The sequence below is a fragment of the Cydia fagiglandana genome, chromosome 6, assembly GCF_963556715.1.
Source record: "Cydia fagiglandana chromosome 6, ilCydFagi1.1, whole genome shotgun sequence".
NCBI lineage: Eukaryota > Metazoa > Arthropoda > Insecta > Lepidoptera > Tortricidae > Cydia > Cydia fagiglandana.
Genome location: NC_085937.1, coordinates 14,148,989 through 14,176,858, shown reverse-complemented (window position 1 = coordinate 14,176,858; position 27,870 = coordinate 14,148,989). Strand labels below are relative to the sequence as shown.

Here is a 27,870-nt window from a genome sequence, read left to right as displayed (position 1 = left end):
AAATACGTGAGTGACCCGTTTTTAATATATTTAATAGTGTTCAGTTGGTTGTGAAATCGGTTGAAGAAAGTGACATTTAAACGACTTTCAATATTTAAAAGTGTTGTAAAAGAAAATGTTTATTAGTTGTGAATAACTACTTAAATATTCATTGCAAAACTCGTGAAATATGAATAACAAAAAAGCACCTACCTAATCTTAATTTTAAATTACCGTATATCCACCTTTCATGTGATACGAGTAAGTAAATAAAACTCATTACGCTCAGTAATGACTATGATAATGTTGTCAACATCACGTTGACCCACTATTAGTTTTACCAACAAGTGAAACCTTTCTATTGGTATTCTGGCATCATTACACAGAGCTTAGTATTCGAAACGATTTCCGAAACCGTGTCAAGATCGGTACCCATTATCTAAGAAACTGAGTCATTCAACTTGAATGGAAAACCATTTTGTACCAGACAAAAATCTTGTAAATACCATTTAGAGCAATTAACTAATCTGAAAGAACCTTCGTTAGGCACTTGCATCCTTTTCAGAGATATTACGTCTATAATCATTGTTTCCGTAAATTGCGTGTGATAAGTAGGTGTGTGGTCATTAGGTTATCTGCGAAATATTATTTGTTTAGGAAGGATACCCTTTATTAAAATTGAATATGTATCTACCTTAATGACCTGCCATTCCGTAACAATGGCAATATAATAAAAGCGGTCAAATGATGTTTTGAATAACGAAGAGTTACAACATCTTACTGCCCTTGGTTTACTAAGCTGGTAACTAAATACCATAACTAGATCAACGGACATTCATGGTTAACTTTTTACCCGATTGCCGAAGTGTCTTCGTCTGTAGATAGTGATTCGGTCAGAACGTAACGTTGACGACTAGACAACCTAAGCACGATGGCGCCATTGACAAAAATGGCGACTGTGATGTCACGTGAACATGCCAAGACATGGAGAGAGCGTTTAGCTTCCCTTAGCCAGGCGTGTCTCACTCCGCGATTTCGTCGCTTTGTTACAGGTATAGTTCGTAGCTTTGTAACAGAGCCCGGCGGCTAATCCTATTGTCTATTGTTAAGTAAAACCGCACGTGCTACTTACCTGCAAAAAAGGGTCATACTTATTCTATTTGGCACCTGAGCGCGGGTTAGTCCAACGATCAAAAAACCAGTGTAGGTGTGCTCTCCGATAACGCGCCTTTGTTACGCATCTCGATGACACATTTTAGACTGGTTCTGTAGTGTTCGACTCGCCGGCACTCAGGTAACCGAAGTACGCAGGTTTTTATGCAGGGGGTTGTGGCACGTGGCACGAGCGGTTTTACTTAACAATAGACAATAGGATGAGCTCGGGCTCTATTAGAAACCTACGAACTATAGCTAAAAGTACATCCGTTCGACCCCAAATTTGGGGTTTGCCATAAGCCGCGCGTGGCGCTGTCGCCACCTAGCGGCCATATCTTAGGCCGGCTTAACAGTGTAGACGTCGCTTTCAAGTGACAACATTTACCTTTGTATTTGCAACGGGGTGTCGGCCTTCACGAACCAGACGAGCTGAACAGCCGGCACGGATACGATGGTGTCGTCAACGACGGTCGAGCCTCCGAAGTAGACGGGGAACGCGTGGGCCTCCCACGTCACTGGGTTGAACATTATAGGGAATGTCAGGTTTAGATCGCCGCGTTCCACCTGGAATTAATAAATACATAGTAAAAAAATTAGTCAATTTAAAAAATTTATCATCAACATCATCAATTTGTTGGCGTAATTACAAAATGTAATGTAGGTATCACAATTTATTAAAGCGAAGTAAATGTGCCCTTCTTTCTAGAAATAATCAGGGTCTCAATGACTGTAACGAAGAATGAAGCTAAAAGCATGGTATACCAATACGAATTTAAACTATACGCATTCATATATCACGTGGCAAAGTGAACATATTGTAACGCTTGACATACCAATCGCGATGTTAAATGAAGATACTCGAAACTATGACAAATGACCGATGCAGCTCATTACGACAAGTGGATGTTCGGAATATAAATCAACGGTGACACACATGATGGTTAGCCGACATGATGTATCAGCAGCGGCACAGGTACTACCTACGAATGTTACGAGTACCTGTGTTGTTTTGTGTGTGACCACAATACTTACACTTGGCAATGTTCGTTGCATTTAACGAGTATGATAGGAATATCTTGTTTGTTGCCTTTGTCTTTTACGATTGCTTATGTGTGATATCTCTAAAATAATGTGGGTATTACGTAAAATGACGATCTCTATCATGTAACTGAAATATATATACACTTATAAAACTCATGCTAGCGTCTTGTTGTACCTGCGGGTGACAAGAGCTACTTATAGTTTTAGATTAAGTTAAAGAAATACTATTAAACAACGTTTTGATTTATTTCCTGAACTGCAGACATTTATAAATTGTTTTTTTTTAAATTACCTATTAAGCCAGTCAGTGTTTTATTTTGTTATAATATCTATGTACCTACATAGAAGTGACGTTAAAAACTGTCTATTGTTCCTACTCCGCTTTTGCGTTTTATGACTGTGACTCATTCTAATAGTACCGACCTTTGGACAGACGAGACGTCCAGGAAATTGTCGGCAGTTTTAATCGATCGCCAAAATTATAATTGTCACGAGGCCACATGTGAGAAAATGGATCCATTATGTCCGATCGCACACGAAGTGGAGAAAATGACAAACAGGCAAGAAAGCAGGGATAAAGCATGTTAATTTATGTTTAACGAATAAATTATTAGGATTAATAATAATAATGGTGTAGGTAGGTACATTTAATTGAATAATATGGAATAAGTAATGCATTAAGTACTTAAGCTAGAGAGAGGAGCGTGTCGCCAAGTGTAGGTACCTACCCACATCTAGGTACATAGAATTAGACCAAGATAAGTCTGATAAAAACATTCATAACATAACCTATTGTGCATCTATTTAACCCGCACCTCTCGTTAATAGGTTGACAAGTCAAAATAGAATATGATTACTTACTTAATATGAAACAAAGTGAGATCAAGATTAATAGTAGGTATGTAGGTATATTTATATTGTGGTTATTGTTGGTAAACGTAAATAATAATATTTTACCAAGCTATAAAGATGCTACAACTCTGCCGGCGAAACCGCAACCAATTGGTGTGAATCTCGCTACTCAACAATTTATTTTTAATAACAATACTTAAAGTATTTGTTAAAGGCACCTTTGTTCGTGCCGTGGGAGAAAGTCAGTGGAAAACGAAAGTGAATTGACCCAAAGTTAATTAATGTTTTTAAATATACTGTTTTGTAAATCCAGTTTTTGTTCATACCTACTTGGTTCATACCTAGCCATTTGCTAGCCTTTTGGTAGCCATGTTAGATGTAGAGTGTGGTTGTAAGTACATACATATTTATTTTTAACACACAAAAAATAAATATGTATGTACTTACAACCATTTTCTAGACAGAAACTAATTTTAATACAATTTCTAGATAGCCTGCAAGATCAAGTTAGAAATTTAAAAAAAGCAGATGTAGCACCATGCCTTTGGCATAGCTCTGAAATTTGTCGGATCTAAAGTGGCAGTGGGCGGAGCACTTGAACTGATCATTTTAACAAGTTTCTGGAATGGCAACTAGGTATACCTACTCTGGAAGACGCTACACTGTAAGGACAGTCAGCAACAGAAGTTGCTAAGCGGGCGAGGTGTTTATGGTGTTTAGAGAATAAGAGCGTGTGTAGCTGATTTTGAACACCTTACCCGCAATTGGTTGGCTGTTGCTGACTGGACAGATCTGATAAAAATAGCCTCATATCTTCATCTAAATGCAACATGTCGTTGTGGTTTTTTTTCTTTAATAGAGGAAAATATTATTACCGACCCGACTTTACGAAGCACCCACTCTAAATTAACCATTTCTAATACCCATGACTAAATAAAACAGTATGTCTGTTCGCCGAAACATGCGGTTGGTCGCCGTTTTTGTATTTCCATATTATATTATTTCACACTTTGGCAAGTTAGTATGGTGATTAGTTACACTAAGGTGGCCAGTTTCAAAAGAACGAGACAATTCTTTCGTCTTGAGACTGGACGTGGTTGTCAGGTGTTACATTTTTCTGTAGATTGTTAATGTAATGATTATACATATTTCTCTCTAGAAATACACCACCAGTCCACCATACATATTTTCATCAAAGTTATCTATCCTATCCTTATCTAAGTACATAGACTCACGTCAAGCGCGGCAAGATATGTAGGTACCTAGGTACTAGACTTGCAAACTTTGATGTTAATATATAGGGTACCTATTCTACGAGTATAAGGTAGTATTTACCTGTATTTTATTGCTCAAAAATATCTCGCTATCCTTTACTATTTAGCAATATGGCTTAAAGTCAAGTAGCCTGGCCGGGAGTCGTGGCATTGCCCCGTACTTACTTGGGTCAGATTATGCAACGACCGATTGTTGGCTAGGTTTGAGGCTCGTAAAATCTACGACTCATTAGTAGGTTTAGCGACATTGAGTCGCTTCACCACAATCTTGATGCATACAGCGAATATACAGGATGTTAAACAGAACACTGGCTAAACCAAGCTGGATGCAGACAGGCCAAGCAAGCCATGCCTAGCATGAACGGTAACCTTACAAGGACGCTCCTTCAACTAGGAAAGGTTCGACTGAGTATGGTAACCAGTGTCATAACAGGTCATGGACTTTTTAACAAACATCTTTTTATAACAGGTGTCACAGACAGTCCCCTATGCCGTGGGTGCATGGAGAAAGAAGAAACAGCCTCTCACGTGGTGTTGGAATGCAGCGGATTGGCCCCATACAGGGCAAAACATCTCGGATCCCCGAGAGACCTCCCCGAGGTCCTACTCAGCATCAAAGGTTTGATAGGATTCCTCGAGGAGCTGGGCTGGCAAGACTAGTCCACCCCCTAACACGCAAAATAGGCGCAAGACGTCGAGTTGCGGAAAATCGCCCGTACTACAATACAATACAATACAATACAGGATGTTAAATCCAGATGAGACGGTAAGCGACCAACATAAACTTTGACGGCATTGGTGACTTTCCTAGACACTGACGTTACTCTACAGAGCCGTTCGGCAGAAAGTTTGCCCTATCTTACAATTAATTTGTTCGTCAATTTTGTATCCCGAAAAATTTCAAATAATTCAGGGTTTGAATTTCAACGCCAGAATCATGATTGTTAAAAAAATATGTCTCTATTGTCTCTTATTTTCCTCACTGCTCCATTTAGATTTACCATTTAACCATCCTGTATATTTATGAATAAAGCTTGCAGAATGTTTACTGAGTTTAACTCAAGAGGTGTTTATGGCTGAACCGTAACATATTGCGGTGTATTGTTATTACTGATACAGAATACGCGGCTTTGTATTCGAGTGTAATGGTAATAGCAGCTATTAAAATTGAATCCCTACAATTATGTTCGACGTTTCCTATATAATAGAATTGACCGTGAGTTTTGTTTACAACCTTGCTTAACTGAGATGTGTAGCCTGTGTAGGTACCTATATGTTTCCTCTTCAGCTTGTTTTAACTTATCTATCAATAGGATGTAGTTTTCAAGCATAGGTATAGTCCAGGCTGTACCCTCTGTAGTAGTTTAATAGTTACAGTTAAACACTGATTGTGTAATAACAAGAAATAGGAGTGGGTAAACTTCTTGTGAACCATAAAATTGTAAGAATATTAGGGGGAAATCAGATCAACATGTCATAGGGTCATAGGTTTTTAAATTACCCTTAATAAGGGACTTTGTGGGGCGGTATTAAGAGTCTGCACGCTACCGATAGGCGACCTACTTTGCCACAGGGGTGACGAAATATTTATCAATCTTACCTCCTCGATAATTTTGTCCAGGTTCAGAATGTCGTTGGTAAAGCACTGGCCCTTCCACTTGGCGCACTCCTCCTTGTAAGTGAAGGTCTCCCCGTTGGGCAGGGTCACGGTGATGTTCTACACGAGCTCGTCCACCTCTCGCACACTTTGTGTATACTTTGTATGCCCCAGGGGCACAAACGAATCCCAGGCGGTTTTCTGTGCCCAGGGGTGTCGAAATTTTTATCAATCTTACCTCCTCGATAATTTTGTCCAGGTTCAGGATATCGTTGGTAAAACACTGGCCCTCCCACTTGGCGCACTCCTCCTTGTAAGTGAAGGTTTCTCCGTTGGGCAGGGTCACGGTGATGTTCTGCACGAGCTCATCCAGCTGTCGCAGTTCTTTCCAGACTTCGGCTCGGAGCATGTTCGTGTTGTTATCCTTGGAGACGATTATGGTTCGGCCAAATCTGCCTGTAACATAAAAAAAATATATATATTATAGGACATTTTTACACAAATTGACTAAGCCCCACGGTAAGCTCAAGAAGGCTTGTGTTGTGGGTACTCAGACAACGATATATATAATATATATAAATACTTAAATACATAGAAAACAACCATGACTCGGGAACAAATATCTGTACCTATCATAATACAAATAAATGCCTTTACCAGGATTCGAACCCGGGACCATCGGCTTCATAGGCAGGGTCACTACCCACTAGGCCAGACCGGTCGTCAAAAGGACTTGTACAATCAAATAAATATGTAAAGTAGCACTAGTTGCCGCTGTGGCGTTGCTGTTATTTCTATTTCCCCTCACGGAAGTGGATATTCAAAATTAAGGTTTGTAGTTTAGCCATAAAAGTTATAGATAAACAATCAGGACCGAAAGGGCAATCTTATATCAAAATACCTATTTTCAAGTGGAAATCGAGTTCTATGAATTCCTTGCCACTTATAATACGTATATTGTGTGCATAAATAAACATTAAACAATCAAAAATACTAGTGTCTATTGATTAGTGATGCAAAGAATAATAGTTTTTAGGCTTTATTAGTTTTATTACAATGTATTAATTAATGATTAAGAAACACGAAACATGTTTACAATAATATTTATATTAAGTTGTATTGTAACTACTGCACAGTATGGACAGTCGATAACCTGTTGTCATTGCACTTAGTTCGGAGGACAAAGCAATTGGTTGAAATCGGATGATTGGTTAAGATTAACGGATCCGTATTCAATTGATAATACAGACACAGACGAAGCGACGGTGAAGATTTGAAATACAAGAAGGAAAACGAGTGATAAAATAAAAGTATTGATAAAAATACACTTCTAGCACAAGTGAAGTAATTAATGTATGTTTCACTTAAAATTATACGGTTCTTAATTTATGTAGACTTAGTTGTGATATTTCCGCTACCCACTAGGTATAATATATATTTTAACGACGACTGTAAGTACCTTCAATATTTCTAAAATTGGAAGCTAGTATAGTTGGTCAAGCAGATCTTGTCAGTAAAAAAAGGAGGCAAATTTGAAAAATGTAGGCGCGAAGCGATATCGTCTCATAGAAAATTTGAATTTCGCGCCTTTTTCTTCTGACAAGATTTGCTTGACCATCTATAATTTTGAGCATTAAAAAAACTCTATAGGTATAAGTTTTTTTTAATTCACGTAGGTAACTAAACAGTTTTTTTTTGCATTAATTTAATTTTTAGAGTTTCAAGTAAGTGTTATCAGTTAATATAGTTTTAATTATGTTAAAAAATGTCTTTACTATCTATTTTCATACTTGTAGTTTATCTGTTTAAACAACATAATAATTAAAAAAAACGACATCGTCTTTTCACCGTGTTTATAAATTTCCTATCTACACACCTGCTCTGGTAATCCGTCCCACATTAAACCTGTGCGAGTAGTTAACTTTGAAGTGTTCCTCAACTATCCGCCTCTCATATTTGCCTTGCCCGCTGACTGGCGAGAACAGGTACTCTGGGTCCATCTCGTAGTTGATCCGCTGGTAGCCGGTGACCATGAGTAAGGTCAGAAGTACTGGGATGATGATGAAGTAGCCAGGATTGCGGCCGACCAGCAGGCCGAGCTTGTAGAACGACCGGTTCAGGATGTCGTCGACGAATGTTAGTTTGCAACCCATCTGGAACAATGTACGTTTTTTATTAGAAATAGGTCGTACCTATGCAAACAGGTGAGATTTAAGAAAATACTGTATGATCTACATAAATATAAGAAGTCACCAAACTCTTTCGCGAGTAACGGTCAACCCTCCGCTTCATTTTTGCGAGCCGGATTGTATGGAATATATGGCTCTATTCTATTTTACAGTATTAAGACAGTAGGCTTAGCAGGGTCACTATCTGTACATTATTCCTAATTAACATAGATAGAAAAATGGATAGCTATTATACACATAGCCTGGTGCTCTCGTGCATTCATAGTACTCGAATAAGTTTCCTACTTCAGTTATTCTTTACCTACACTCTTATTCGTGAATCATAGCTATTTGTTTAGTTAATCCGTCACTTAAAATACTCAAGTGTCCATATATCAAGAGTTTACACAGGATATTATTTCAAATATTTATTTAAAGCTTAACATACTTGAAACATTGAATTTTTTACTCATAAAAAGATAGTAAAAACTGGATATTAGACATCATTTGATCCATTCGGTAACGAATGATTTTTGGTTGCGAGCAATGACTTATGCAGCAGAGATTTTTTGTATTTTACGCAAATCCCGGAGACAATTATACGCAAAATTTTGTGCGTGAAATCTTGGAAAAATCTTAAGATTTATCTAGGAAACATGTATAAATTAATTCATTAGAGAAACTTACCTACTCAAGTTTACTAGTTAATTGCCAAGGCGAGAACCTAATTTATGATTCTTAATAGGGTAGGAAAATTGCTCTATCTACGAGCAATAAGAATTAGATAAGCATCGAATTGAAAAGTTGCCGGTTTCCACATTACCAACTTGGTACAAGGACGATTAGGTTTACTTATCAGATCCGATAGTAGTTTCTAGTTTTAAATTCACTTAAGCGGGCCACAGACCATCAGTTTTAACTGCACAGTTTTAACTGTTCAGTCAAACTGTTCAGTTAAAACGTACGTGTGTAGGCAAATCTTTGAACTGTGCAGTTGAACTGACGATCTAATCTAAATTTCATTAGATAAAACTGTACAGTTGAAACTGTTCAGTTAAAACTGATGGTCTGTGGTAAAAAACTGTTTTGTTGTCAGTTTCGACGAATCTTCATTGCAGTGAGCACGTTTTCTATTGCGAAGAATTTATCGATTTATATCATTCTGAACCTTTCCTTGTGGAAAGTAAGGTAAAGTAGCACGATCGTGACAAAAAAGTGGCAGTCTACAGGAGGTTATTGGTTAAACTTCGAGAGGTTGAACCTACTAGTGACAAAGCAGCGGTTGTTTAAAAAGTCAATAATTTACGCTGTGCTTATAATAAAGAACACAAAAAGGGTTAAATAATTCTTATCTCCTTTAGTAAATTATTATGCGTAAGTATATTGTTTTCTCTGTAACCAATGTTTACACCACATTATTTTCCTACTAAATTTGTCTTCTTTTTTCTAAAATACACAATAATCCAATAACTGCCAAAGCGTCATCCATGATTCCGTCGAACGTCTTACTTCAAGCGAAAAGGATAACTAACTAAAATAATAATTGGCCAAGCACGAAGTCAAGACTACGGTGTTTAGAGCACCGTACGACACATCCCTAGGTGGTTTTAAGTTTGGATACTAATACTAATTTATCCCATAAGTACATTTTATTGACTAGGAAATAAGAAGGTAATGTCTGGGAGCTCTGGGACCTTGGAGTTTGGACTTTTATTAAAGTCCTCTGGGCTAGTATAGGTAATGTAAAAGTTACAATAGCTCAATAGTGGGACCGGATTTTTGCACTATAAGTTTTGATAATTCTAAAGTTGAAAAAGTGATACTTATCTGATATGGGACATATTTTTAAGCATATTTGCAATATATGATGAAAAGTTAGAACGAGCGTTAGATATAAATTAGGTATTTATATATTTTTAGTAATGATTTTTTAATATTGAATTAAAGTGCAATGTTTAAGTTCCATTGTTTATAATATGTATGACGCTTTATAATGTAAAATTATTAGAAATTTTTTTAACGTGCTTCTTTGTCAAACTACAAATTAGCTTATTATTTTGTTGATATTGAATTAAAGTTTAATAAATCCACAACAACATATCTCATTTTTTAAGTTAATAGGCACGCTAAAAAGCTAGAAGAATAAGATATATGCTCTAGAATTAATATGCGTTTTTTGTCCTATAAGATCCAATATTGAATTAGAGTCTGTAAAAATAAGTCTATTACTATAAAATAATATACGCAGCCATATTATGGAAAGTAAGAAATTTCTGCGTGTAGCTTGCATTGTAATAGTAAAATCTAGTTAAAAAGGCGCGAAATTCATACATACGTCGCGCTGGTTCGTCAGTCGCCGGCGCGGCGCTCGAGAGCCTATCATAGCCTACCTATACTTCGCCCCTAGCCCCACCTCCCGCTCAGTAACACTGTCTGTCTTTTCTTATCATTCATTTGTTTGTTTACCGTGCACATATATAAATTAGATGCGGATGTCGTAGTCAGATCGTATAATCCGCCGTATTACATTACGGCTAGCCGTTTTCAAAAACAGGGGCGTTTTGAAATGCGGCGGTTCGACGATTAGCCGGATTGTCACTGCGATACGTTCTTCAATAAGGCGGCCCACGTTTAGCCGCTTCGTACATTGTAGAGTGACCAGTTCTTTCGGTCGCCTACGTAACCGGAGTTTGACAATGTTTGCAATTTAATTTATTTCTACCATGGTCCCACCGCACTACATGTGTTTCATTTCCTTCACAACTTAAATAGACGGAGCCCCGCAAGCGGGGCTCCTATTTCTGGGCGATTTGCCCTTCGGGCATCTGAAGTTACCTAACGAACCTAACCTAATTACCTACCTACGCTTTTTTCCCCAAAGTGTAATGTTTTCACGGACGTCTCACTTAATCAATAGGTAGGTAGGTTAGGTTCGTTAGGTAGCTTCAGATGCCCGAAGGGCAAACCGCTCAGAAATAGGAGCCCCGCGAAGCGGGGCTCCGTCTAGTTAAGTTGCGAAGGAAATTTTTTTTTGAAAAGAAGCAGTCCGACAAACTCCAGATTTGATGGACACCCCAGCGTTTGTCAGGCAGCGCCACGAGTGTATAAAATGGGAACTAAAAACTGTCAAAGCGGCGGCTAATGACTCGCTGTATTACATTACGGCTAGCCGTGTTGAAGAACGTATGGCGCCGAATACATTCCGGCGGATTCTCATTCAGCCGCATTCAATACGGCTAATCGTTAAACCGCCGCATTTCAAAACGCCCCTGTTTTTGAAAACGGCTAGCCGTAATGTAATACGGCGGATTATACGATCCGACTGCGACACGGACATTACGTGAAATTAAAATATCTTATTACGTAAAAATACCTACAGCTGGTCAATCAGATCTTGGCAGTAGAAAGAGGCGGCAAATTTGAAAAATGTAGGCGCGAAGGGATATCGTCCCATAGAAAATTTGTGTTTCGCGCCTTTTTTTGTGACAAGATTTGCTTGACCAGCTATATTTCATTATCTTGACTAATATTGTAATAAAAATGTACAAAATATTCACAACTATTTTTTACTATACATAGTTTGCCAAAGGAATGTCTCATTTCAAACATAGACAGAGAGAATCATCATACTATCTTTGACTTACACTAGTACTAGCACCCAAAAGAAAAGGATGAATATAGTTTTTTTGTTTTTATTTACTGACAAATGGTTTGACCAACTATACCTATTTCTGGTTCCTATTGTCATGTCCTGTCCTATTCAAGGTCAATATCATAATATGTATATTATAAACCAGCTGCTCAATATTACACGGTATACATCCTGAATATACAATAAGGTAAGTGAGGCCACTTACCTTATTGTATATTCCGTGTGGGCCGTATATGCCTATATAGATAGAGCCCACCTTAAATTAAAATGGTTTTTTTTGGTCTTTTGTCAAATTAAAATGGTTTTTTGTCAAAGGAATGTCTCATTTCAAACATAGACAGAGAGAATCATCATACTATCTTTGACTTACACTAGTACTATCACCCAAAAGAAAAGGATGAATATAGTTTTTTTGTTTTTATTTACTGACAAATGGTTTGACCAACTATACCTATTTCTGGTTCCTATTGTCATGTCCTGTCCTATTCAAGGTCAATATCATAATATGTATATTATAAACCAACTGCTCAATATTACACGGTATACATCCTGAATATACAATAAGGTAAGTGAGGCCACTTACCTTATTGTATATTCCGTGTGGGCCGTATATGCCTATATAGATAGAGCCCACCTTAAATTAAAATGGTTTTTTTTAATAAACAGGATATGAAGTATGAAAAACTCACTCAAATAGGTTTCTCATTTATTTAAGTTTCTTCATTATACCAAAATAGTTATAAAAATATTACGATACTCTTGGAAAATATACCTTAAAAGTCCTATTATGGGCCTTATTGAACACTAGCAGTGTATTACTTAATCCCGCAAAAAATAATCATTTCGACAGTAGGTAATAACAGATTTTATTGTTTTTAACTTAAGAGTTATACATATACAAATAACAATATTTGATACTTCATAACAGGAGGATTTATTTATAATAAGTGAAAATAATTATTTTGGGCCTTAATAACTAAAGATATAAAAATTGTCTAGTTTACGCGAAAATAGTAGGTAACTAAACATAAATCTTTATTACTTACAGTAGTATCATCTTTTAACATCTGGGGGCACGGCAGACGAGCAAAGCATAAGGGCACTATCTACCTTTTCTCGAAGCGCTTCGTCGTGTTTTGGAACCCTCATAACTTGGGGTTGGATTATACCAGATAAACAAAGTTCTCGGACTTATTAAGCATATCAATTGCATAGCTCTTATACTTTAGATTTTATTCATATCTAAAAACTTCGATTTCGTCACTGACTCACTCACTTGATGATCATCAATACCGGGTACTTCCTGAAGTCCTCTAAGAAGCTGAAATTTGGTATGTAAGATAGTTTTAGTACACAAACAACAAATAAATTCAAAAACTTGAAATTAATTTTTTATCCCTAAGGGGATGAACAGGGGGTTTAATTTTGTATGGGGAATCAATAATCGCTGAACCGATTTAGTTGAAATTTGGTATGTAGATAGGTATTGTTATGGGGAAGGATATAGAATAGATTTCAACCTCAAAGTTTACCCTTACGGGGTGAAGGCAGATTTCAACCCCAAAGTTTACCCTTATGGGGTGAAGGGTTTATATAGGGAATCAGTAAGAAGTACATTGTGTAACAGATGCCCCCAGATACTTATTTCAGGATTTTTAATAGTAAATCACCCCCAACCCTTTAAATTAGGGCATGGAAGATTGTCATAAGCATCTTACAAAAAGAAGTGAAATCCCACTAAAAACATTTTGATGTAAAATGTTGCCCAAACGAAACCACTGTCAAAAAGTTATCAGATCTCTTGCCAAGCTTCTAACTCTACAAGCCCTCTAACTTTACTAGCTCTACACCAAAAGTATGTGGCTTGGTCGTTTCGTTTCTACAAGAACTATTGTAAGTATAATACAAAAACCGCCCAAATGCGAGTCGGACTCGCGTTCCAAGGGTTCCGTACATTACACAATTTTAACAATATATTTTTTTTTTAGAGAAAAGTGAGTAAAATGTCTTTAAAAAACCCGTAGGGATCGGAAAACTAGGTACTTAAGTCCGACTCACGCTTGACTGCACATTTCTAATAGGTTTTTCTGGCATCTATAGGAAAAGAGCTAATATGTGTAATTTTTTCATAATTTTAGACCCAGTAGTTTCGGAGATAAGGGGGGGGAATGGTCATTTTTTGCGTATTTTCTTAAATAACTTCTAAACTATTTATTTTAAAATTATTAAAAAAAATATCTGAGGTTCTCACAATGAGCCCCTTAATTTGATATATAACAAGATATAGTGTTTTTTTCTTCTATTTATGATTCATCTCAAAAGTGACCCCTTTATTTGAATTTCTATTATTTACTTTACATGTATGTTCTTGGGTTATAGACTTACATGTGTATACCAAATTTCAACTTATTGGTGCAGTAGTTACGGAGCAAATAGGCTGTGACAGACGGACAGCCAGACACACGAGTGATCCTATAAGGGTTCAGTATTTTTCCTTTTGAGGTACGGAACCCTAAAAATAATGAATTTAATAAATTTTTCATCTTATGCCCATGTGGCGGTAGCGAAACAGCCAAGCCACATATTTTGACTAAGGTGTAGAGTTAGTGAAGTTAGGGCTTGTAGAGTTTGAAGCTTGGCTCGACAAGAGATCTGACAACTTTTTGACAGTGCGAGTCTTATGGTTTCGTCTTAGCAACAATTTACATGAAAATGTGTTTGGTGGGATAATTTTTTACAGTATAAATATTTATTCGTATCAAATAAGTATTATCTTTTAACATAATTTTGACAGTACATCTGGTGCTACATTACGACACCGGTGCTATAATAAGCACATTAAAACACTCCCTTTGGCCGTGTGTTAAAATTTGTCACTCGTTGCAAAATATCTATTTTTCGCACTTCTATCGTAAATACCTACCTATGTATTAACAAAAAAAGTCACTTGTAAATAGTTACTGCCTTTAAAAAGTATAAGTGCCTCAATGTTATTAGACTTTTTGATTCTATAAACGTCTTTAGGTCAATAAAGCAAGTGATAAATTATTAGAGTTAGACCAAGAAATGTCTGCAGCAATTTTGACAGCCCACGCAGTGCAAGTGTTATTTATAAGTCATAATTTTATAGAAGTTTCTTCAAATCGACCTTATTAATAAGAGATTAAAAATATTCAAAATTATCTTAAAATATTTTAATCTTATATTTCATCTCATACTTACGTTCAATAAGGCCCGGGACTGGACCTTTTTACCTGCACTGACAGTGGGCCTTCTTAGCAACAAGTACAAATTCAGAATAATTGGGAATAATAGGGAGCAACTGTTATTTTTGAATGCTGGGCCTTGTTACCCGCCGGGCCTCATATGCCTGCACTTCACCTACCTTATTTGTTTTACAAGGGGAAAAGTTGTTGATTAACCGCTCGTGCTAATATTGATACCCAAACAAGCGAAACATTTTTTTTTATTAAATAGAAGGCAAACGAGCAGACGGATCACCTGGTGGTTAGCGATTACCGCCGCCCATGGACACCCGCAACACCAGAAGGGTTGCAAGCGCGTTGCGCGTTTAAGATGGGGGTCTTTTAAGGTTTGAAGGTCGTATCGGACAGTTCATTCCACAGTTTGGCTGTGCGAGGCAGGAAGTACATTCACAAATTCAAACATTCTAAAATTGAAGCACGAGCGTAGCGAGTGGTTCGTAAAATTGAACCTTGAGCGTAGTGAAGGTTTCGAGGGACGAAGGTTAAATAAAATTTTCATCACATCAGCTCGTAAAGGCCCTCTTGATTGTTCCAAACGGATAAGAAAAGTGGCATTTAATTTGATGCAAATTTTGAGTTGTTTCCGTAGGTAAATTGGATCAGTTGGTTGGTAGTATTGACTTTAAAATGATAAATATCGTTAGTTTGAAATTGATTTTATGATAAAGTAAATATTATCGGAGATGATCGCTCTTAAAAAATATATGGCGCTAGTCATTTATAATCTAAAAGCGCCAAATTACGCAAAATTGTATTGAAATGACACCTGTGTATTGAATTTGAAGAATACTTTAACAAGGGTAGTTATCTGTATGACAATGCACCTAAATTAAGTTTCAAATGTATCTATTATTTCTATACTTGACACGATAACGAATTCTACGTAAACGAAACCGCGGGCAATCCCTAGTACATATAGAAATAAATAAGGAAAGGTAAGTTTCCATTAGTGTACTGTGTAAAATAACTGTTTACCATTGATAATAATTTTATAAACGCTTTGCGTATTTTTAAGGTCACCGCGCTAACCGCTAGCCCGCGACCGTCGATCGCTGCCTCCTGCCCCGGCGCACAGCGCGGCGCGCGAAAACGCCGCGCGTTTGAAATGTAACTTAATATAAGCTCGGAATGCATACTTACGTATCAGTATTTAGTGTCGCCGTGATTTTATATTTCTAATCTTTTGTGTGAGAAGTAAGATCTTTATTATGACCGTGTAGTATTAACTCTACAAACTTTAATTCAATATTGGCTATACTGCTTAACCAGAAATCAATATCTAGACAAGCACATTGTCTACATTTCTAACTTTTTACATGTATACTAAGTTGATAGGTAATATCGTAATTTTGCAATATCAGCTACTCTAATTCTGTATTTACATAATAATTCGTGTTTTTACGTTCACCAGAAAGCAGCTGTTCCAGATTTCTAAAAACCGAATATTGTGAATAAATTAAAGTGTTATTGAATATGTTAAAGTTTTTTGTAACTTTAATTTTATATTTACATAGTTATTTAGCAAAAATTGAAATATTTAAATATGGCCGAACGCTCCACCTAGAATTTTCTAACTTTTTACATGAATGTTATTTAACATGCTTACAATAACATATCAAAAAAGAAAAAACTTTTGTGTTATCAAAACCCATTTTTGTTCCACCGCTGGTCTACAAAGCTTCTACCTTAGATATATTTTTTAGAGATTATAGATTTTATTTACCACCTTGTCGGGTTGATTGTATATCCATACCAAATTACAGCTTTCTAACACTAACAATCAACCTCATCTTGGAGGTGAAAAGAGGAAAAATCGTAAGTCCCATTTCGGCCAACCGAAATCAAGAACGTTTATATTATATAGGCCTAATACCGTTTATCTAAAACGTTTGGTGAAGGCACATTTCTAGTAGAAACAAATTATTATGAATTTCTCTGTAGTAATTTGTACAAACCATTTCGTAAACTGTTGTTTTTACATCTTACTAGCATCCATAACATATTCAAGTATGTATATTCTTCCACTTGTCTGAACATTTTCATTATTATTGATTCTTTTTTTGTGAGAATGGCTTTTTCTGCCACGGCACTTTGCCAATTATTGATTTTTTTTTAAAACACCAAAATAGTTGACAATTTAATATACTTACGTCAGAGTTGACAGGCAACTTCGAGCATGAAAAACTAAATCCGTCAAAAATACTGGGTATACATCTGTATGAGGCTGTCCTCATAATCTTTGATATAGTCGCAATTGTTGTATTATAAACTTGTAGACTGGGCAGGCACGACTCAAAAAGGAATAATATTACAATTAAGTCTGTGATTCGGCATTTCTCGGTTTTTGACGTTAGGCTTGTTTCTGACTCAAAATGTAATTAACGTAAAGTATTAATCAATTTGCTCATGTTTCATAAAAGTCACAGAAATAAGTACCTAATAATAAATGTCTAAGTTTGCCGGCGGCACCCTAGGTTAGGTTTTTTATAATGTGTTTATATGTATTTTTTATTGTTTTGTAAGTGTTTTTATATAAGCGCTGGTGGCCCAGCGGTAAGAGCGTGCGACTTTCAATCCGGAGGTCGCGGGTTCAAACCCCGGCTCGTACCAATGAGTTTTTCGGAACTTATGTACGAAATATCATTTGATATTTGCCAGTCGCTTTTCGGTGAAGGAAAACATCGTGAGGAAACCGGACTAATCCTAATAAGGCCTAGTTTCCCCTCTGGGTTGGAAGGTCAGATGGCAGTCGCTTTCGTAAAAACTAGTGCCTACGTCAAATCATGGGATTAGTTGTCAAGCGGACCCCAGGGCTCCCATGAGCCGTGGCAAAAATTGGATAACGGATAACGTGGATAACGCCAGGAAGAAGAAGAAGTGTTTTTATATTTTACTTTTATATTCATATTATAAAAACCCTAGCCTAAGAAGAATGATGAATAAAGAGAATGTCTAAGTTTTAGTACAAGTAGGGTAACTGCGTCAGGTTGCCGTCCAGTACCTGTTTCCGTCCACTTGGCGGAGTTGCTACAAAGATTTGCGTATAATTTGAATATAAATCTAAGTTACCGGACAATTTTGGACTTATTGTACATCAGTTTTTAAAAGCAAAAATATTTTAGTAGAACTGGAATTCGTGAGTACCAAATCTTAACTGACATTTTTGTCACTCAAACAAGTTTAGATTATTTTGACTCTAAAGGAAGGCCTCACCGAGGTAAGAAATTAAGCCTGTCTGAACTTTGTTCTAGCGGTAAATGTAGTGACATTAACGTAGTTAAAGTTAGCTAACCTGGTAATATAGTATCTGTAGTACCTAAATAATAAATAATATCACCAATTTTCTCTACAATTAAGCATTTTTTTTGCAAATAACTATCAACAAGCACTTTTACGTGAATAAGGGGTCAGTGGACACGCATATGGGGTGAATAGTTACGTCATAGGGGGTGAATAGTTACGTCATAGGTGGTGATTAGATACCACAAAGGGGTGAAAAAACACGCCTTGGGGGTTAAAAGACTCGAAAAAATATTTGTGTATCAAATAACTGTTTAACAGATATATATACTATATGCCAATAGAGTATCAACATAATAATGATCAAATTCGATGCCTATGACAACTAAAACTTCCTATTTCTATTCACCCCTTTCATGTGTCTATCGACCCCGTTTTAAGTATATGGAGAAAACAGGCAGTTTTCTTTGATTTTCTCTGAATTGGGTGGGTCAAAATTGATTTCACAAATGCAAAATTGAAGAACTAACCAAGACTCATAAAATGATGTCTAAATTTTTACTTTTATCGTTTGGATTATTGGTGAAAATCGTCCTTGAAGTTGAAAATCGTGTCTTTTCACCCCGTTTTACGGTACTTTATACAATTAATACATAAATATAATGGTACTTAATGAAAAGGAATAGGTACTGTTCCGACGAATCAGATACTCTCAGTAAAATCTAAAGGTAGATGACGCCATAGCTGTTAATAAATATTGAATGACTTTATTATCTCTATTCGCTTTACTAACTCTATGTGCTCTAATGTGAAAAAAAAAACACAACGACAGTGAAGAACGGAATTCTTAATTTAAATTTGAAATGATAAACTCCAATAATAAATATGATTCTTACTGAGCACACTGCGATAGTCCATTGGTTGGAAAGCCCGTTCGAAATTTAAACTTATTTGCTTTCTAACAAGGTTGCATTTTGCATATCTTTTACTCTCTCATACTTATAGTAGGCTATTCAGAAAAAAAATGAAATATCTCACAAAAGTAAGTAAGTAGAATTAAACTTTGTATCAAAGACATAAGTCATAAATTTCAATGCCAAAGTTTTAAGTAAGGATCTTACTTACTAAAACTACTTCTTAATATGAATGACCAGTGTAAGCATCAGTTAGCTAGCCCTAAGCAACCAAAGATCAGGCTGCAGTTTAAAAACTAATAAAGTTAGAGTTAACCTGATAATTTTCCCGCCGTCTCCATACTCGTTTTAGTTGGATATTGACTGGTCAGCTGCCTGTTAGCTATAGTTTTCCCGAAAATCGCCAGGACAGAGGTGAAAATTTTTGTATGAAAACTTGCAACTTTAAATGCATTTTTTATCGAAACTATTGCATTCTAAAATGAAGTCAAAATCAGTCCATCGACTCAATTTTTTGCAAGCTTTCTAATGGTACCTCACACGATTCTTACAATTGAAAATAAAATTCAGCCTACCCCTCTTAACCCCTAAATTTCCCCCTAAAATCAGAAATAAGCAGTTTCGACTTATTCACAGTGTTAGTGATGGTACTTGCCATAACTATTCCAAATTTCAGGTACCTACATCAAACGGTCTTTGAGAAAAACGCATTTAACCGATTTTCAAGACCGAAGTGATCCCATAAGAGCACCGTGAACAAAGTTTTGTACGGTGCTCTAAAAACTAAAGTGTGTAGTCACAAGGGATGTCAGTTTTAACTGAACAGTTTGACTGAACAGTTAAAACTGTGCAGTTAAAACTGATGGTCTGTGGCCCGCTTTATACTGTAGGTTGTTGACTTGTTGTTGGTGATTCAAAAAGGTTTACTAAAGTATCCTAACCTAAACTGAACTAACATAAAGGTGCGGCGATAAAATATTTGTAACACGGTTTCTAAAACCATAAACGGTCAAACATTAAAAAAAAGTGTTTAAAAAAAAACTACAAAAAAATGCACCAAATAGGGACAGCTCGCAAGCTTCTTTTGCAATTAAATATTATATTTAGAGTAGTAATTTATTGAATAATTCAGATAAATATATAGGTAGGTACATATGCCATTAATTTTAATTCAATAAATTTTCATTTATTATTAAAAAAATATGATATAAGAAAAATCATGATATTTCAATATAATCATAGATAAATAATTAGCGTCATCTAGGTTAAAAGCGATTATGTACTATGTAGGTAATTCTTGCATTGAGGTTAGGCTAAGTTGCTAAACAGCCATGCGCGCGACCAATTATGAGCAAAACCACTCGAACAGACATTCCAATCGCTACTCCAGCGCGGTGAGATCGCTCGAGATTCGGATTTGAGTGTGAAATGCGATGTAGACGAACTAAAAGCGATGAAAAGCATACCTCGAAGTTTTTATATCATAGTAAGACGAAATAAGAATCTTTGCAATCATCTTCTTTGCTTACGACAATAGACTTATAACTCTTATAAGCTATAAAGCTTTCTAAGTATTTAAATAACATATTGAAAATAATAGCCAATAGAACTATAAACTATTACCAACTCACGCCTCGCCGCGGCAAATATCGATAATTGACGTTCGGTTCGACTGTGTGCGGAAAATTTCATTTTATTTGACTTATTTTCGCCGTAAGTACCAAGCTGTGTTGCACATACAGTCAATTAGGATGCTCAACGATTACGGACCTCGAGGTCACGTTACACCGGTTTATCGTGAACTCAACTCGCGCGAGAATGAGAATAGATGTCATCAGTGCGATTCGGTCTAGGCGTTTCTTGACACATCTAGCCTGTCCCCGTTTCTGCACGAGATCTATTGCATGGAACGATAATCTCATCTGCAATGCCATGCGGTTATCCGCGCAAATCATTAGCCAAGTAAGATATGAGTAGGTAAATGGACTCGAAGCAGAATAAATTGACGGTATATTGGCAGAGCCGTGTGGCTTGCCCTAATGGCTCTTTCTATGTATATCCGTTGAATTCCTTCCTCGTCTTAAATGCTAAAACAATGTATCTTGCTATTACACCAGGATGCAACGTAAAAATTAGTTTAGGATTCTCTGAACTTTGCGATGCCAGGAAAGACCCAAACGAGTTGAGCTTACAATAAATTGTGTATGACCCATTTCTTAGATTTTCACTTTGTTTTGTTCAATATGTTCTGTAGTATTAGCAAAGAAAATGGTCTAAATAAACGAGAAATTATGTATAGGGATTCGAACCTGATTAAATTTTAGACAAATTGAAGCTTGAATTTCTGATATTTTACTTAAATTTGGTTTGTCACAAATACCTATTGTAATTAAGTTGCACTACGCATAAAACTAATAGAGTACTAACTTAGATTACGGTGGGTAGGCATAGGTATGCAGTATAGAGAGAGAATAATAGCTAATAAATGTTTTCACCGAGTGAGCCGTGTTTAGCGATGCGCGTATTGTCAGTGTCACACATGTCTTGCATTTCACGAGAATGAGGTAGAGCTTCATTTCACTCGCTCTCGTTAATGACAAAAACTAACATTTGCATTATGAGAAACAAAGGTCGGGTGAATAAATACCTCGTGTTTTCTTTTCAAGGTAGGTTTTGTAAAATTCGTAAAAATCTTTGTCGATTCCAAAAAAAAATGTGTGATTACTTCGACGGCTTGAAGTAAAAACACTATACCTAAGTTAAACGTACTAGTGCTCGACATGCCAATGCCCAATAGATGACACCTGGCTGTTACCTCTATTGACAATGACAAGTTACAAGATGACATGTACTCAGACCGCGTCGAGCACCAAGTAAGTTTACCTTACTTACTTCCTTTTCACTATCCAAAATTTATGATTTCTTTTTAATTGGATTGTGTGACATCAGATATAGCCCATACCGGTTTCTAAATGACGTTCATTCAGCTGTTCATGCCAGTTTATGACAAAAACGCAATATATAAATTACATCATTGCGTGTACCTAAGCTGTTTCTAGTCCCAGTGTGTTTAGATGAAGACAGATCAATGATAATATTTTGCAACGGTTATGCCTAGGTACATCATAATTCATAAAACAATCAGTAGGCTGTTTATACGACAACGGTTTCACTCACTTGAATTTTTAGTCGCTATTGGCGACATGTTTCGGGCCCGTCGTATAAACAATTTAAAATATGTCTCACGAAAGTTTAATATCAATCAGTAGACTGTAAAAAATAAAAAGATTGACTGCCTCTTTACCTAGGCGCGTTTAAGCTTTGACTAGGTAATTATTAAGGAAGTTCTAAAGCATCTTAGTTTAAGGCCTTCTTAGATTTAAAGACACGTTACGAATCTTCTTAAAATTAGTATTTCGGAGTAAAGAGGACATATACGTCATTAAACAATGACCTACACGAGTAGTATCTGCAGTTATCCGGAACAAACATGTCAAAAGATTGTCGTTTCTACTAAAAAGTCAGTTTGCAGGTCCAATTTACTAATTCACGTTCGTTCACCTCAAACGGTACCTACAGTCCTACATATTTGTGGCTTATTTCAGTCGGTATTTACTCGACTATTGGACACACCGTTTTTTCCTCGCGAGTTATGCGTGCGGACAATTTGTTGCGATATTCGCTTTGTAGCAATATTGGCATCGAACATTCAATATGAAAATGACTGCATAGCTCTACACGGGTATCACCTAAGTATAGATAGATACGAGTAGGAATAGTATATATAGTATAAGCATTCTCTCGCAGCACTTACCAAGACGCCTTGGTAAGCGTTGCAGACGTGTAGGTGTAGCTAAAATTAGTCTAGGATTACTATTTGGGCGCCAACATTGAGGCTTTTAATTCAGTCAGAGCGTAGATGGGTTGGAACAGGTTGCTTAAAATAGAGGTCTAGAGTGGGTCAGATTAGAAAAAAATACACGATCTAATACGCTCTTACCCAATCGAACGCATTTTTTGTTGTTTAATTGATACCTACCGCTAAGCACCGTAAACTTAAATAAAAACAAATGAAATCGGACTAACTGTGAAACAGTTATCCAAGGAAAAAACTGTTATTTAGAAAAATCGTTAATCAGTGCAATCGTGATATTTCCAAGGTACCTGTTGACTCCATCGTGTAGCCACATTTATTACATGCAATACCATCTTGCAAATCATTGCGTCTCTGGAGATGGATGAAGAATCAAAGTTTAAGGGCCGATTTAGAGACGCGCGAAATCGCATGCGATTTTAGTTATTACGTCCAACAACCGACCAATCAAAACCTGCAATGGTATGAAACTTGCATGCGAGTTCTCGCATCGTCTAAATCAGCCCTATAAGGGTTATGCATACAAGCCAGGCTGGTTACTCATTACATTACTCTGTGCTTAGCGGTCCTAGATTTAAGTTGTTTACGATTTGTCTACGGGTCGACTAACACCAAGCCCTAACCCGTAGAAGCTAGATATTTTTTTACGAACTTTGTATGCAGGTTTTATTAGGAATCTGCTAACTTGATATTTAAGCAGTAATTATTTAATACATCCAAGATCTCCTTGACCGACCCTTTCACTGATTCAGCGTCTAATAAATGACCAATGACACTGGCGTATGAGGTTATCTTAATTTATAATATTATGATCATGCTGTAATTTACTTTTAGGTATTAGGAATACTAGAAAATGATGGTCATATTTATATTTAGTAGGTTATAGCTTTGTACTATTTATGGTACTGTACCATGTGGTATTAGACAATATAACATACATAGTATAGTAAAAGTGCGAACATTGTCAAATTAACCCTTTAGTCCGTAGCGGCAGCGGCAACATACTCGCCATAATACTTAAAACAAAAACGCATCTCTCCTATAAGAATTACGGTTCTAAATCCAATGACTAGAAATGAGTGTCAAATGGTTGAAGAGTTATAGACATTATACACAGTTGTCTCGCAAATTCCCAGTCTTAATTGATAACTTTAACATTCTATAAATTATATTAGTCCCTCGTCGTCGTCCAAAAGTATTCTAAATACCATAAAGTGCATTTATCACAGGTCAATACTAATTTAAATTATACAATGTATCGTTAGTTTATTCTTGGTTTATTCACGTAAGCGCTCTCGTGACTGTAGGCAACTGAGCAGGTGTATTTAGCTGAGTTAGTAGCACCAGTCGGCCTCGGCACTAGTTACAGTGAAAAATGCAGCTTTTCTAATATACGCGTAAGTCGCGTAACTAGATTTCCTCACAGTTGTCCTCTTATTATACTCGTAGTAGACTGATACTGTCTAGGAAAATAAGAAAAAAAGCTGCTGATAGCTATATTTATACTAGAGGTAGGTTAACATATTTATGTCATATCTAATTAATTCATTGTATCTATGTATAAATAAATTATACTAAGTATTTTATTAGTATGTACCTACCTATTATTAAGTTCTTGACGATTTATATTTTTATAAGTACTTTTTTAGGATTTTGAATGTCTTTTTTCGTTTCGCGTCATTCTGTCTGTGAAATAAGTTTGTTATTTATTATGTATGTATTTTCAACCATCTTTTTCCTTCCTGCTCAACAGCTGGTTATAATATACTCTGATACCATCATCAGAATCGTCTGTAGCGGTGTATTGTAAATATGTGATCCGTTGACGTTTTAAAATTTAGATTAATAGTTTATTATTCTAAAATAACCTAAATCTACTTCAAGTTGCATTCGTTTCAAATACAAAGGGCCTTGGCCTCTGCTACTGCGGCCTAGATAAAAACATTACAACTAATTATTATTGCTATGTTTTCTGAACGCGTTTTAATAGAACACTATAGTAGCCTCGACCATGTCTAGAAAAGTTAACGTTATTCATTTCGTAACTTATCGTTAATTTATCGATTACGCACGCTGTCTTGCAAAATGACAGAAAATAGAACTGTAAAATGTGGGTATGTTATATTAAAATAACATTTATATTTATTTAGGTTCTTAGAGTTTAAATAAGTAAAAAAAGAAAAAGAATGTTAAAATAAAGTTTTTAAATAATATAAATAAATTCTAAAAACTCAGTATTATAAACTAAGTATTTGAATAATATAAGAATATCACATCTAGTAATTAAATATTTTGTAAATAAAAACTGATTAATCGAATCTTACACTTTTGGGAACAGGAAATACAAGTGGAACCTGAAGATCTCAATCCAATCTTAACATTTTATGGATTTGCGATAAGTTCATTTGAAAGTTATGCGATATTATGACATCTGTTGTGTCCGTGCAACTTTTAATCAACATTTTGTAAGAGATGACCTCTTGTAGGCCTTGTTAGGTTAATTATAAATTCTTTTTTACATAATATGTAGGTATATCAGTATAATTATAAATGTTATAATGGTATAAAAGTTGATAGTCTTGAATGTCAATATCAACTTGTTGGTTGCGAGCATAGCAGTTGGTTAAGGGAAAAAATACGGTGCCTTTTTTTCGTAAGGTTGATAAAAAAATTGTGTACGATTATGTATTTTAATAGGATTGTTTTATATTATATTTTAAAGATTGCTAGTATCATCACTACTAGTCTTGCTAGTAATGACACAGATTATATAATAGGTAATGAATTAATTCGTAGCCAAATTATGAGACCACTATTTAATAAAAGTGGCTAGTTTGCTGATTCAAATATTTTGCATATTTGCCATTTTGATGATTTCATGCGTGATGGTATGCATATTTTACGATTTGATAAGGTGACGAGTTATTGAAACTTGACTAACAGGTTACTCACATAACGTATGCAGTATGTATAAAAAACATAATCATAATGGATGATTTACAGATTTCAGTAACTAAGTAACCAATATACGCCAACAAATGTACTCGTACCTGGAGTTAGACCACAAGAATAGTCTGCAGCGATTTTCATAGCCCACGCAGTGTATAGCAATTGCACTGCGTGGGCTATCAAAATCGCTTCAGACTTTTTTTGGCCTAACGCTACATCTTACGTAGGCGAACAACGCGCGAACGCGGCGCGGCGCGGCGCGGCGAAATCAATCCTTTGATGCCCATAGAAGTGTCCTACGTAAGCGATCTCGTTGCGAACGCGGTGCGGCGCGATTTGCACGCGAATGTCAGGCGGCGCGGCGCGGCGCGGCGCGGCGGCGGCCGCTTTCGCCGCGCCGCGCCGCGCCGCGTTCGCGCGTTGTTCGCCTACGTAAGACGTAGCGTAACTCTACAAGCTTAAAAAGGACTTGGATACTAATTGAACGAAGTCTATTGGCGCGATTAGGGAATAGTACATTTCGATGCTAGTGCGGAAGGTATGTCATTACTTCACGAGTACCGAGATATCTTGCCACGAGCCGCAGGCGAGTGGCAAGACTCGGGACGAGTGAAGAATGACATTTCCGCACGTGTATCGAACGACGTTTTTTAATACAGTTGCGAAAAAATAAGAAAAACATTGTTAATCGTACACTAAACAAAAGTGGTAACAGTGACAGCTCGGTTAGACGTCGTCTTTAAGTATATTATATCTATGGGCGTTTGGCAGCTATTCCGTTCCATTCAGTCAACTTATTAAGAACGGAATTTTCAATATTGAATATTAAAAAATAAACGTGTTACAATGATGAAGAGGTAAGTAATTAAATATGAAATATGTAATATTTTTCGTATTCTTACATTAACGGTAGGTTTTTATGCTGATTACGACGTTTAAAGGAAACTAATATTAACACTCATCAATAAGTAGTCGTGAATTGGAACAAGTATAAATTTAAAAAAATTGGAAAAGTAAAAAGCACTAGTTCGAGATAACCAACTTTCCGCACGCTAAACAGCTACGTAAAGTAGCACTTTTTGAGCAACTGTATTAAAAATGTATTAGAGATTCACTATATATGGAATAGTAAAGATATGTGACGTTCCACGGCAAAAGGCGGACCTTATGGCAGTTGGCGCCTACGCCATTGCGGCGCTATGCGACGTAAGCGCCAGCCGCCATTTGAATATATTTTAGATTTTGTGATTAGGATAATTAGTCCGATTCTAATTATAATTTCTAGTTCTGAGACTGTTATAGATTTGATCTGTCGGCTGTCAACTTCAACTAACACTAAGTTGGCTGCTGATAAATCTAATCCGTAACTATTTCATAATAAGAAATTAAAATCAGGTTCGAGCTTAAATAAGTGCTGTGCAGGCCATTCGACTTCAACGCGCAACGCATCATCGATATGTACATATATGTATACAATAGTTATCAAGCGATCCTAAAAATATTGAGTACATTTCATTACGAAATAGGAAAGTACAAGGATAACACATGCAGTCTTTTTATATTAATAATAAATTATAAATCAGCGTTAAAGGGGTGTCTAGATAACAAGGTGCCCCTACACCTTCAAAAATCAAGATTAGTTCTAACGTGGTGGTACTAGTGCTCGACATGCTAATGCCGAATTGATGACACCCTGCTGTCACCTCTATTGACAAATAAGTTTCAAGATGACATGAACTGGGATCGCGTCGAGCATCAGCACCACCACCTTATTATGACGTCGCAAACATTATGATGTCAGGGACATGAAAAACATTGTGGAATAGCGCAGGTTACGCTCCAGCTGGTTGATTTTCTGGCCCGGTAACGACTTATAATCGCATAGTAACGGTACAGGAATAGCAATATT

General features: G+C 36.3%; 1 protein-coding gene across 2 annotated transcripts in view; it reads right to left on the bottom strand.

The window, feature by feature from the left end:
• Nucleotides 1-27,870, bottom strand: part of LOC134665304 (patched domain-containing protein 3) — a 73,660-nt gene that overhangs the window by 6,562 nt on the left and 39,228 nt on the right. The window contains exons 2-4 of one of the 2 annotated variants that reach the window (XM_063522219.1): nt 7,775-8,051; nt 6,137-6,354; nt 1,520-1,698 (exon numbers count right to left, since the gene is read on the bottom strand). In XM_063522219.1, coding sequence (XP_063378289.1) covers nt 1,520-1,698; nt 6,137-6,354; nt 7,775-8,051 — 674 coding nt within the window. Of the gene's footprint in view, nt 1-1,519; nt 1,699-5,901; nt 6,039-6,136; nt 6,355-7,774; nt 8,052-27,870 lie in introns of those variants that run through there. The other variant, XM_063522218.1, reaches the window with a different exon arrangement.